Source organism: Lontra canadensis, unplaced genomic scaffold (assembly GCF_010015895.1).
Source record: "Lontra canadensis isolate GAN:19392208 unplaced genomic scaffold, GSC_riverotter_1.0 scaffold49, whole genome shotgun sequence".
NCBI lineage: Eukaryota > Metazoa > Chordata > Mammalia > Carnivora > Mustelidae > Lontra > Lontra canadensis.
In genome coordinates, this window is record NW_022631043.1 from 7,968,473 (window position 1) to 7,982,542 (window position 14,070).

General features: G+C 45.2%; 1 protein-coding gene across 1 annotated transcript in view; it reads left to right on the forward strand.

The window, feature by feature from the left end:
- Window positions 1-14,070, forward strand: part of KCNQ3 (potassium voltage-gated channel subfamily Q member 3) — a 289,992-nt gene that overhangs the window by 261,204 nt on the left and 14,718 nt on the right. Inside the window, exon 9 of the mRNA XM_032873515.1 lies at window positions 1,955-1,981. Within this exon, the coding sequence (XP_032729406.1) occupies window positions 1,955-1,981 (27 nt within the window). The remainder of the gene's footprint in view (window positions 1-1,954; window positions 1,982-14,070) is intronic.

Below are 14,070 nucleotides of genomic sequence, written 5' to 3' on the forward strand. Positions count from 1 at the left end.
ATAGACACCAGCTTGCAAGGACCAGAGAGTGACATGGAAATGAGCACATGGAGACAGCAAGTGCAGTTGCCAGCTGGAGTGAAATGTGGGGCCAGGGCTCTTGCCTTGACTGAAAGAGTCTAGTGGAGAGGGATGGTTGTGAATAGAGTGAAGAGGGGAGGGACTGGAGGAGAGAGCAGGGCAGAAGGATGGGTTCTGAAGCACGAGTGGAGGGTTGATGTCAGGGTCATGGACCCTGCATCCGTGTGAACAGAAGGGAAGCAGAGTGGGCAGGGCCAAGTGTTCGAGGTTGCTGACTTGGTGGGGGGACACAAGGCAGCTCTCTCTGTGTGAGAAGTGAATCAAGGTCATAGCCTGGGAGGGAGAGGAGAGGTGGGAAGTGTGATAATAGAGAAAGCATGGAATCCTAGTCTTGGAGAGTAAGAAAGGAAATGGAGGGTGGGCTCTATCTCCTTAACACTTCTCCCCATGGTGCCCTGTATGGGTCCCGCCCTCTGCCCACCCCCTACTTTCCCCTCTCCTCTCAGTGCTCTCCCTACTTCCAGAGTCAGACACCCAGAGAATTCTAGAAAGGCAGAGCGTTTTCTGTACACATGCTTCAGGTAGGGGGATGGGTCCAGAGGATGTGTGACCCATCCAAGGCTACCTGGGATTAGAGAGCGAGCTGACCCATGAGCTGGAGACCCTTGGCTGGTCCCTCTGCTTCTCTACCATGATGCCTCTTATTTGCTCCCCATTTCTTCCCCATTTGCTCCCTGATCCCAGGGATAAGCCACTTATTCATGCAGCATCTGTCGTGCATTTCCCATGTGCCAGGGTATGGGATGCTCAGATTTCAGAGCTGAAAACAACAGAGGTTCTGCTCCAAGCAGCTCATAGACTACCATGTGATTGTACAATGGTGGGATCAGAATTCAGTCCCATGTGTGAAGAGCTTAGCTCAGCCTAGACCCTGGGAATATGGATAAGAAATTTCAGGAGGGGGGTGCCTGGGTGGCTCAGTGGGTTAAGCCTCTGCCTTCGGCTCAGGTCATGATCTCAGGGTCCTGGGATCGAGCCCGCATCAGGCTCTCTGCTCAGCAGGGAACCTGCTTCCCCCCCCACCACCTGCTACTCTGCCTGCTTGTGATCCTCTCCTCTCTGTCAAATAAATAAATAAAATCTTTAAAAAAAAAAATAAGAAATTTCAGGAGGGGCTGAAAGTCCCTTCAGCTGGGACTTGAAGGATGAACAACACTGTTCCAGGCAGAGCCTGGGCAAAGGCTTGGTGTCTGGAGTGTGTGCATACCACTCGTGGTTAGGAGGGTGGGCTCTGGAGCCAGATCACCTGGGTTCAAATCCTGACTCTGCTACTTCCTAACTGTGAGAACTTGAGCAATGTTCTTTACCTCTCTGCCTCAGTTTTGTCATCATGAAAATGGGAATGATAATACTCCTTCCCTCATAGAGTTGTTATGAGGGTTAAGTGAGTTAATCCATCAAAAGAACCGAAAATAATATCTGCCTAATAATTATTGCTCAGTAAATATTAGCGGAGATGGGGATGATGTCGATGATGATGACATGGTGACAGAGTGATGTGGGGTGTGGTGCTAAGTGATGCAATTCCTGTTTTTTTCTGGTCTGTCCCCACTGCTAAACAAATCCCTTGAGCCCCACATGAGGCCTGGGCCAGAGCAGGTGCTTGGCAACCATTCTCTGGGTGAGTAAATGAATGAATTGGCGGGAGGAACCCTGAGAGCTTAGGGCCAGGCCTTTGTGGTGGGACCTGGGGTCTGGCTGGAGAAAGTCAGCTCATTCGCTGGTTCCCCTGAAGACTCACCATTTCACCTAAGAGCACCACTGTGTGCCTTCGCCTTCCTCAAGGGACGCTTTGGGGCCGATTGTGGGGAGAAGTGAAACTGTTCATGCAATTTATACCTTCTCTATATTTTTCTTTCTCATCCTCTCTTAGGAAAGACCAGCTGGAAGCAGCAGCCAGGTATGTTTCTGATCATGAATTCCCTTCTTCCCACCATGATGTTGGGACAGAGGAGCCAGTTCAGTATGGTGTATGGACCCTGGGCAGCATGGTGGTCTTGAGCTCAAGTTTAGGGCTCATTGCTGTTGCTGACTACTGTATTCTTCTGCCATTTTCATGTTAATTTACTCAAGGACAACTCAGTTGCGATCATAGCTACAGCCACTCGGCGAGCAGGACCACCAGGAATTCTGTGCCTGGAGTTCTTACATATGTTGTCTCACTTGGTCCTCAAAACCACATTATAAGACCACCCTTAGTACCCTCACTTCTGAATTGACACTGAGGCTCAGAGCGTCTTGAGTTATCCCCCTTGTGTCACACAGCTACCGAGTGACAAGACAAATATTCCAACTCAGGTCTGAATATGAAAACCACATTGTTTCCATTATATATTGCTTCCTTTTCTTCTCGGGTTCACAGATGCCTCCTCAAAAAGTGAATCATGAGGATCATTCATGATCCCCAGGAAACCGCAGCCGACCAGGCTGCTGCAGGGGCAGGGTGGGCTTCTGGATTCTGGGCACGTCTGTGTCCCTCCCTTCTCTCTCCCTCTCCATAAGATGTCACCACATCAGGGACACTCTGGCCCCTGCTCAAGATTGTAAAGAAATGCCATCTCTCACCCACATCAGTTTATTTATAGATTTATAACTATAAATGTAGATGTACTTTAATCTCTTACTTTGAGAACCTACTTGTGAGACCTTGTACTCTGTCTCCTGGACACTGGGCTCAACTGCTGCTTTCCAGAGCTGACGGAATTGGAGTGCAGGGGCTGGCGGGACCCTAGGCTACATTATAAAGGAACCACTTAAAGACAGTGACCTTTGGGAAGCTAGGTCACAGCTTCTTGCATGGGGCCCATGATGCCCTTTCCCATCTGGAATCCCTCTTGGAAGAAACATTTACAGACAAACCAGTTTACTCGCACACAGACGCTCAGTTCAGACTTCCTGCTTCCCTTGTGTGTGTCCTCAAACGGATGGAGTGTTTCTTGCCTGGACCCCGTTTGGACTGTAGGGGCATTTGGGGGTTGTAGAGGGGGCGCCGAATGACTGACAATGACAATGTCAGGGGACATTTGTCATCAGAGAACCAGCTTGCAAAGGCAGAGCAGGAAGATACCTCAGATAGCATCCCCTAGATACACCTGTTAAAGCTGAGATGCTGTCGTTAAAGAGGGCTGGTTCACCCCAAATCCAGAGCCTGTGAGCCCCAGGATTACACAGTCTAAGTCTCAGGACTCCCAGAAAGGTACTTTGTCCTCTCTTTCTCTCGGGACCAACAGAGTTTTGAATCATAAAGGTGTTGACATTATAAGTGAATTACCCCATAGACCTGAGAGCCTTTTCTACGGAGACATGAGCAAAATTCAGCCAAATTGGAATGTATGTGCAAAATACCACATGTGCATCAGATCATGCACTTCTGGCTTAATTGGAGCCTGGGGAGATGCATTCTGAGGGTTTGTTGAGATGTTCTCCAGTTATCAGAAAGGAGCTGTCTGGAATCTCAGCATGTTCTTCATGCTCCTCTCGAGAACTCTCTGCTCTGTCATGGGTGCAGAGGGAAAGCACATTTCATGATTTCTCAGAGTTGCCAGCCTTTTGCTGGCTCATCCCTCCCCACCCCGCCCCACCACCAGGAAGAAGAACAAGGTCTGTTACGTAAGCCATGCGATCTCCCTTTCCAGGCTCTGGTGCAGTATTTTGGGTTTGTTCAGCAAAGAGGTTGGCTGATGGATTGGCAGGTGAGATACCAGGTGTGATTTTAGCTGCGAAGCTGGGAGACGGGGCATGAGACCTGGTGAATGTTCTGGGGGAGCCGTCGACCCAGGCATCATCAGTTCCTTTATCCAGGAGGACAGAGAGCAAGGCGAGAGAATGATGAGCAGTGTTCATGTGCATTAAGTGAATCCTTGCAGATGGATGTTTTCCAGCCTTTGTATTAACTTCTTCAACAGGTTGCCAGGTAACTGGTGTTTTGGTCTTAGTTATTATTTTTTCTAAATAGCCAGAATCAGATTGGAGTTCATCTCACTGCCCCCTCTAGGCATAGGCGGTCCACACCTCTGTTCATGTGTTGGACTGAGGAAAGTATTCTGTTCTCTGTAACTTAATGTATCTCGGTTCTCTGTGGGGGTAGGAAAAAGGAATTTCATCAGCTTATTGGAAAGAGCTCCAGCCCATCATTGCTTATAAATCTGTTGCTTGGCCCCACACCCCACCAAGGGTCAACAGAGAGATGAGCTTCTCTAGTCGCAAGATCAGGGCTACTTTGAGTGTTTAGGGAACTTGAGCCCTGCTGACATCCGACAATGGCTGAGAAGTCGGCTTTGATCATTTTATGCTTCTTGGGATCTATGATTCTGGGGCTAGTCAGAAGGAAGAGAACCAGCTTCTGTTGTGTGCTTACTAAGATCTCAATACTTTCCTAGGTCGTCTTAATTAATTTGCATAAAAAACGAGACAGCTGTCATAAACACACCTTCTTACCCCTCGTGGTACCCTGAGGTAGGTCTCAGCACTCCCCTAGTAAAACCTTTGTTCTGTGTACAGTCAAAATTTAAATTCTCTCTTCCTCTCTAGACCATGAGCTAACACTGTGCCTGAAGTATAGAGTGTTCCCCCCAAAATTTATTTGTTGAATGAGCAAACAAATGACTTAATGAAGGAGGTTCTGTACCATCATTTTACTTGCGTGACATTGAGCTCAAGTATTTAGTTAACTTACACCTTCGCCAAGCACAGAAGTAGCCAAGGTGGGGATTTCAAGTTTGGGTCTGTCTGGCTGGACTAGATCATATCAGGTTGAGTCCCACTCTGGCACAGGTGATTACCATGCCCTGCTTGTCCTCAGGGGTAGAGAGTGAGCTCGGTTAGTCTGAAGACCCAGGAACTTGGCACTTGTGCTCTCTCAGTCAGGAAATCTTAGATCCCGTCTTCACACAGCTCATTCCTTCACCTCATTCAGAACTCTGCTTAATGTCACCTCCCAAGAGAGACCCTCTTTAACCCTGTGCCTGTGCACCATCAGTCTCTATGCCCTTGATCCTACTCCATTTTCATTGTTAGCACTGATGAATATCTACTGTATGTTTATTTCTTGTCTGTCTTCCATACTAGGTAGAATGCCTCCAAAGGTCTGTGTTATTATCTCTAGCACCTAAAACAATGCCTGGAACACAGCCTAACACTTGGTTAACTTTCAGTAGTATTAACTTACTAACAAAGTGGGTGGGCATGGGGGTCGATGGATGGATGGACGGATAGATGGACAGACAGAAAAAGTCTTATTCTACAAGTGTCATAAACCCAACTTAAACTACCTTGGACTAAGAGACAGATGTAATGGCTCATATAGCCACCCATCAGAGATGGTGAGATCCCCGAGAAACAAGGAATGGGATTCTTCTGGTATTTTTCTTTTCCTCTCGTGCTTCCACTTCTCCTTTCTTGTTTCATTTTCTCACTGATTTTCTACATGCTGATGAAGGTGTGGAGACAAGCAGCTCTGTGATCACATACTTTTTTCATCCTTCTCTATCTGTCTTTCACCCAATGCCTGTTTGGGAAACCCCAAAGAAACACTTAGATTGGCCCAATTTTGGTCACATATTCATGCCTTGGACAATGTGTATGGTTCAGAGAGTAAGAGGCTACGACTAGACAAACTCTGATGCCTCTGTCCACCTGTTAGAGTGAGCATCGTGGGTTCCAGATGCCAGGAGGGACAGCCCCCATTAGAACCTCTTGGTTGAAGTTGGAGTAATCAGTTCCCCATTTGAATAGGGTCTTTTCCCCCCAGAAAACAGAGGATAGAAACATAATGCAGGCAAAAATGATAGCTGCCTATGACAGTATAAATCCCACCTGAAATTTTTCAAATAACTACAAATAACGTGCATTAAAGAACATCAACAGTAAACCATACTGAGGCTCATTTAATCCATGTATTATACCAGAAAAGACTGGTAATTTATGGTAGGGACATCATTTTAAACCTCATTCACAATTTTTCAGTAGACATGAAGCGGGGCCAATAATGAGAGGCATTTGTTTGGAAGAAAATAGTGTTTTGTGCATTTTCAAAACAGGTAACTGTGTTGACAATAACGGCTTGCTTGAGCCATATTGTTTACTTTGTATTTTCAAATAATTCCATCTTAGCAACGGCATTCAGGACTCTTCTGCTCTGTATATATCTTTGGAAAGGGAAGATATTCATCCCAGGCCTCTTTATTTCCTGTCTCATTGTTATGTCCTCCCGTTTTCAGAGCTCTCCCCTTTAGTAGTCAAAAGTAGTTCTTTTGGGTCAAGGAATTTAAGTATAATAACAATAACTTATAAAGAATGTTTCCTGTTTGCCAGGTATAATTCTGTATACATCTAGCCATCATAGCCACCCTAATGGGGAAGATACTACTTTGAATCCCTGTTTAACAGACAAAAAAACTGACGTTCAAAGAGATAAGTGATTTTTCAGGATCCTGCAGGTAGGCAGTGGCAAGAACGAAAATTGATCTGGTTGGGTTAGGGCCATGGTGTGTGGGTCCAGCCACCGTGCTGGTCGTCATAGTTATCAGAGACAGTTAGGTGGTTGCAGTCAGTCACCACGGGTGTCCCCTTTGGCTTGTTTGGTTTTCTTCTGCAGCTCCTGGGCTCGCTGTAGCTGGAGTCCTTAACATGAGAGGAGGCTGTGGAGGCAGAGAAAGGCACAGAGCCAGGGTCTCCTACGGAGTGAAGGAGCATTTGGTCAAACACTATAATTCACAGTTTACCTTCTCCCTGTGACACTGGCCACCTGAAATTGATCTCACAGGGTGACGGATGATGTTGGCAGTAAACCTCCTTCTGTGCCTTGGAATCAACGCCTGTTAAAGGTGCGCAGGAATTTAGAGGCTAATCCAATCCCCCAATTTTACTGATGAGAAAATTGTTGCCCAGAGCAAAATAAGAGTCTTGGACACAATTCCATAGCTATTAATGTTCTGCCTTGCCAAGCGGACCCTGCAACACAGGTCCAGCCTGCAGAGTAGCTGGGATGTAGGGGTAAGATTTGGACCAATTTCGTTTAACTTCAGGGTGATTGATCCCCAACATGTCCTGAGGGCTCAGTCTCAATTTTCCTTTTGGAATGTGGGGAGTGCCTATTTATAGCACCCCTTTCCCTCTGAATTATGAGTTAACTGAGAAATTGAAGTCAGAAACAGATCAAAATATAGGCCACATTTGCTGCGTGGGGCAAGACTGGCTCTGGGAGAAACAGCGAGTATTCTAACACTTGCCACTAACTTTGGCCTTAAGACCAGCACACAGAGCGGGCACTCCCAGCCAGATACCTGGGGTTTGTCTGGGGATGGTCTGACCCCATGGGGCACTGAGAGCCAGAGAGAGTCCATGCATGTCCTTGAAGACAGAACTGACCTTTGATATGGAAGCTTACTCAATCAAGAAGATGGGTCAAGATAATCTACCTCCTCCCATGGGGAGAAGCCAGTAGAGGGCTGGAGGTTTCTTCTCAATTCTTCTAAGAGTATGGAAATTCCATTTTCATGACTTTGCAAAAGTATAAAGAAAGATTGTCCTTCCTACCATTCATATAGTCTCCCATCGACTCATGACACAACATTCCTTAGCACACAAAACCGTGTTGCAGCTCTCTGGTGTGGTTCCATCCTGTACCCACTATGCCCTCATTGTGTGCTGCCTTAGTTTCCTCAGGGCTGCCATAACAAATTACCACCAACTGGGTGACGCAAATCAACAGAAGTTTATTCTCTCACTGTTCTGGAGGCTGGATGTCTGAAACCAAGCTGTTATCAGAGCCATATCCCTCTAATGGCTATAGGGAAGAACCCTTCCTTGCCTCCTCCTGGCTTCTGGTGGTTGCTGGTAATCCTTGGCATTCCTTGGCCCTGTGGACCCATCTCTCTGTTATCTCCCTCCATTTTCACATAGTCTTCTTCCCTCTTTGTGCTTCTGTGTCTCTGTACCCAAGCCTCCCTCTCCTTTCTCCTATAAGGACAGCAGTGATTGGATTAAGAGCTCACCCTACTCCAATATGAACAGGTCTCAACTTGATTACATCCACAAAGGTTCTATTTCCAAGTAAGGTCGCATTTACCCTTATCAGGTCAGGCCTTGAGCATATCTTTTGGGAAACATTTCAGCCTTCCACATCTGCCAAAGGCAAGCATGATTGGTTTGCATATAGGGAAACTGAGCACATCCAGGATACATGATTTTGAGAGGGACATTTATGAGAGTTCCATTTCAATGTCTCCTACACAGATGAAGACCCAGGGGCTCAGCAAGGTGAAAGAACTCAGCCCAAATCGTGCAAATAGGATTGGCTCCTAGGTCTACCTGGCTCCCTCCAGAACTGTGATTCTGTCTCCTCTTTAACCAGGGACTAAAAATAACCAGGTGGTGGAATTAGGAGGTAGTCATAGCAACAAGAGCTCAGAACAAACTCCAGAAACAGACCATTAGACCTCAATGCGTGGCTGCCCTACTTATTTGCTAAGTGTTCTTGGGCAATTCAAGCAGGCTTTCCTGTCCTCATGTCCTCATCTGTGAAGTGGGGATAACAACAGGAACAACCCTCTAGGCTGGTTGGAATGATACCTGTGGCCCGATACATAGTAAATTCTCACTAGGGATTAGTGCTGGTCAATTGCTATGTTCTTCATACATGAAATTTGGAAACATGGAGAAAATAATTCTTCTGGGAGAGCAACAGAGAAAAGTGTATTACTCCTCGCTCACATTAGTGTGTGAGTCTGCATGTCCTCTGAGCACCAGGTGGCAATGTCCCAGAATCATGCTCAGAGATTCCCAGGTTCAATGGCTCAGAGGAATTTCAAGTAAGCTATTGGCTCAGCTAACTTTGCAAACCTGTCCAGAGGAAAGAAAACCAGATTAACACATCAGGGTTATTTCTAGGTCATGAAGCTGTTTCTGAGCCCAGGAGCCAATCCTGCCCAGTCACAGTCCTGCTTCCTCATCCCTTGTTTATCTGCCCCTATCTTTCCTCAACCCAGACAGTCCCTTCGAAACCACCACTTACCTGGGATAGGCTGCCTCATTGCTAGAAGGCAGAGGTCAGACTAGGGAAGGGCTAAGCCACTTCAGGACCTCTGTGCTATGAGTTTGTGGCCATGACAGCAGAATTGGGCCCATGTCACATTGCTGCCTTAGGCACTAAGAGTTATGGGTCACTTTTAAGAATTTTGACTGCATGCTCTTGGACACATTGCCAAACCTCTGTGCCTCAGTTTCCCCATAAATATAACAGTTATGGTGAGAGTACTTACCTCCTGGGGCTGTTGTAAGAATTAGATGCTTAGAATAGAGACTTACCTATGACAAGTACTACACAGGGTTTGCCTTTATCATGATCACTATTATTATCCTGATTGGCATCCACATTTCTACAAAAGCCTAGTCCCCAGTCTTTTCTACATAGGGCAGGTCTGGCTTAGGAGTCACATCACCATAGCTCTGAATTCTAGCTTTGCAATACTTTTCTCCTCCCTCTCACCCTCCTACCTTTTTTCCTTCCTTCCTTTCTTTAAAAGTCCTGCTTTGTGTCACACCCTGGAGATTCCCAGAAAACTGGACCTCATAATCTGGCGAAGAGACAGATGCATTAATGAAAGAACGGTGGGATGTGGAGGGTGCTGGTATGGGAATGTTACCGGCACAGGGGTAGAGAGAACAAGGAAAGAAGGGAACTCTGAGTTCTGCCTGTAGCAGGACATTGGGAAAAGATCTACAGAGACACTTTGCTTTAGTCTGCCAAGGACTGAGTAGCTTCTCACTGGGCTAAGGGAGGGAGTAAGACCCTGATTTTGTTCCTTCCTTCTTCATGCTTCCAGCCTTCAAACGAACAAACACTGTGTGCCTAGGCCTGATCTTTCCACCAGCCATCTTTCCTATCTGAGAACACTAGGAGTGCCAGTGCAATAAGGAAGAACAGCATGCAGATATCCCAAGGAAAATGCACAAAATGCCTAAATACATTTGTCTTCATTTCTGGACAGAGAAATTTATTTTGTACCTAGAAACAAAGGATATGAGTTACTTGGTTCTGCCAGCTCCACTGTGAACAATGTGAGAGCCTAGAGAAATCATCACTGTCTTCCTCAGCATTGATGCCGTTCATTAAGGGCCTGTCAAGTTCTGGCCCCTGACACCTGCTGTATCTTCTGTATCTTCATCTAATCCCCAGTTAAGATTTCCCACTTGATTAAAAAGAAACAGAGTTGAGATAGCAATTTGCATTCGTAGCCTTTTCTCAGAGACTAAAAAATAGGACACCAAACCCTCAAAGGTTTGGCACATGGATGGTGACAGGTTGACAGGTGTTTTGTATTTTGGGTTTTTCTTGTTTGTTTTCTTTATCTCTTTGCCTTCTCAGTCTTTCCTGGGGCAGACTGTGGCACTAAAGGAAGCATCTAAAAGAGGGCTGCAGGTCTTGTATAAGGCCCCACCCTTTCCATCTGGAAAGATGGAAGGATGAAAGGATGAAGGAGAGTAGGGACAAACTTAAGGCTTTAACCCCTACAGGTAGGATTGACTGTTCTGTGCTGGTCACTCAGTCTGTGCTGTGGGGCTCTCACAACAAATAACTCAAGACGGATTGACCTCTTCTCCAAAAGACTCTTCTCTTGACTGTACTCTTGGTGTGTCCACCATCCCCATCCCCCATCCATCCATCCATCCATCCATCCATCCATCCATCCTCTTGTTCAGTGATTATTTGTGAAGACCCTCCTGTGTCCCAGAAGCCATTGTAGGGATTATAACTACAGATAAGAAAGAAAAGATCCACAAGTGTTTACTTGATGGGACGCCTCTCAATCTTCCTTCCTAACACATCCCAAGCTGAACTTTTGTTTTGCTGTTTGTTTTTTAATTTAAGTTTTATTAGCTTTTCCTGGACACACATGCCCAACAAAGGTGGCATGAGGAGGGTAGAGAATATAGTCAAGTTGGTCCCAAAGGAAGTTGTTCACTAAGAGCAGTTTGCCTTTGACATTCTTTCACTTACCTGCTGGGTTTTCTCCCTTCCAACTTCTCCATAGTTTCCCAGACTCGTTGAGAACCACTCCCCACTACCACCATCTTATTCCATATCTGGGATGGAAGGGTGGGGCAGGAATTGCTTTTAAAAGTTCCACTCCTGGGCGCCTGGGTGGCTCAGTGGGTTAAGCCGCTGCCTTCGGCTCAGGTCGTGATCTCAGGGTCCTGGGATCGAGTCCCGCATCGGGCTCTCTGCTCTGCAGGGAGCCTGCTTCCCTCTCTCTCTCTCTCTCTCTGCCTGCCTCTGTGTCTACTTGTGATCTCTCTCTGTCAAATAAATAAATAAAATCTTAAAAAAAAAAAAGTTCCACTCCTAGGTCTCTCTTTATGCCTTAATGAATGCTTTTATGAGTTTTTAATGTGGAAAAATGGGGGTAGAGCTGAATTTGAAATTAGGGACAAAAGAGAGTTTGAGTTGGGAGTGAGAAAAACTTACACTGGAGCAAGGTAGGACTCAACCTAGAGGGAGTGTTTTAGAAGGAGCCACGGGAGTGTACAGGGGGGTCAGAATCCAGCAGGATGGCTAAACCACTGAGCAATTCCTGGTGGAGAGTGGCTAAATCACTTTTTAATTTAATTTCATCTTTTAATTTTAATTTTCTGGGAAAAAAACCCATTTGCATGGTTTATAAATCAAAATAATGTAGAGCCATATAAAGAAATGTGGTCCAGCTTGTATCCCATGAACCCTTTTCCACCTTCCCACCCTGCACACATCATTTTTTTTTTTTTTAATTTCTAGGGAATCTTTCTTTCTAGTTTCCTTATGCAAATACAAAGCAAAATCAACTTCTATTTTAGAGGTGATATCTAATATTCAATTTTAAGTTATTTGAGCTGTGAGGCAAATTCTCACAATTTAGTAAAATCTGCCTCACATGACAGTCTTGTATGAAGTGTGTATGTATGTGGTTCCTTATGTGTCATGGAAAGGGGCTGCCAAGCTCAACTTTTGGTTTCTTTTCCAAATCCTTCATCCCCTTTTTTTGTTCCCATCTTGCTCAACTGAAACAATGGCATTACCATCCACCCACTTGTGTAGTTAGAAACCTAACAGTGTCTCCTTATCCATCTCTTTCCCTCATGACCCACATGGAGTCCATCAGGAAAGACTACTGTGGTTCTACTCCAAATACAAGTCAAAGTTCTAGTCGGCTTCCACCGTGACCACCCTGGTTCAAACCACCAGCATGTCTTCTCTGGAAATCTTCAGTGACTTCTCACTGGTCTTTTTTGGTCCTCATTCCCCTCCAACCCATGACCAAGCAGCCACCGTGTTCTTTTTTCTTTTTTATTTTTTTAATGTTTGATTGTGGTTACATACGTATAACAGAAAAATTATCAGCTTAATCACTTTCAAGTATGTAGTGTTACTATATACTCATGAGTATGTTCAAGTTCAAGTATATATTCACATTGATGTGCAACCAGTCTCCAGAATGTCTTGTCTTGTGAAACGCCTGGAAACTCTGTACCTATGAAAAACAACTCCTCGTTTTCTGCTCCCCACAGCCCCTGGCAAGCACCATTCAACCTTCTGTCTCTATGAACTTGACTACCCCAGATACCTCATAGAAGCAGAATTATATACTATTTGTCGTTTTGTTACTGGCTTATTTCATTTTACATAATGTTTTCAAGATGAATTGCAGCATGGGTCTGAATTTCCTTCCTTTTTAAGGCTGAGTGATATTTCACAATGTGGATGTACCATGTTTTATTTATCCATTCACTACCTGACAGACTTTTGGGTTGTTGCCTCCTTCTGGCATTGTAAATAGCGCTGCTTTGAACATGGGTGTTCTTTCTTAAGTGCTAGTTGGAATACTCTCCCCTTCTTAAAACTCTTAGTGGCCTCCAGTTACCCTTAAAATCAAACAAAAATTTCTGTTTTCTATTCTTAATTCTGAATCCTATTTCTAGAATCCCTGCTGATCTGGCCTCTGACCCCACCTTGTGCCACTCTACCCCTCATTCATAATGTTCTGGCCATGTGCCCCATCTGTCACACAAGCCCAGTGTTCTCGCCCCTTGCACCGGCATGTGATTTTTCCACCCAAAGAGTGCTCGCCCCTTCTCTTTGAAGTCTGGCATCCTTTCACCCTTCAGGTCTTAGCTTTCCCATCTGGACCACCATCATTTTAATCCCAGACTACTGAGACTGGCCACTTAATTGGTCTTCCCATCCACTCAAGAGACCTTTCCTTATCACTCCATCAAAGTCAACCTCCTGTTATACTCCATGACTGCACTTCTTTGTTTCTTGGTCAGATTTCTAGCAATCTATGCATCTGTTTATATATCTTCCTGACCTCATTACAAACTCACCGGAGGCCAAAAACCATATTTGTTTCAGTCACCACTATATCCTCAGCAAATTACCAAGAGCCTAGCATTTACACGGTGTAGAACACATTCTTGTTGAATAAATAAATAACATCAGCTCTACTTTACAGGTGGAAAAACTAAATTCGAAAGAGCTAATGACTTAACCAAGCTGAAATATTAACTACAAAGCAGAGGTTTGAACATCGGTTTCTTGCTCCAAGTTCACTCTTTGCACCACACAGCACTCTCTCTCTCAGCTGAGGTTGGATACATTTTATTAACAGAAGATCACATATTGTATTCCTTCATTCATTCAACATCCAAATAATGCTTTCAGTGCTTACAACATGGCAGGAGCTCTGTTAGATGCTAGATAATTGATCAAAGTATGGTTTGCAGACAAATAGCTTACCTTTTAGTTTCTCAAACTCAACAACATGGGCATTCAGGGTAGGATCATTCTTTGTTGTCAGGGGCTGCCCTGTGTGTTTGTAGCACATCTAGCAGCATCCCTGGCTTTGACCCACCAGAGGCTAAGAACACCTGCCAAATTATGTTAGCCAAATGTGACTCCAGACATTGTCAGATGTCCACTGTTGGGTGGGGGGGAAAAATTGTCTCTTGTTGAGA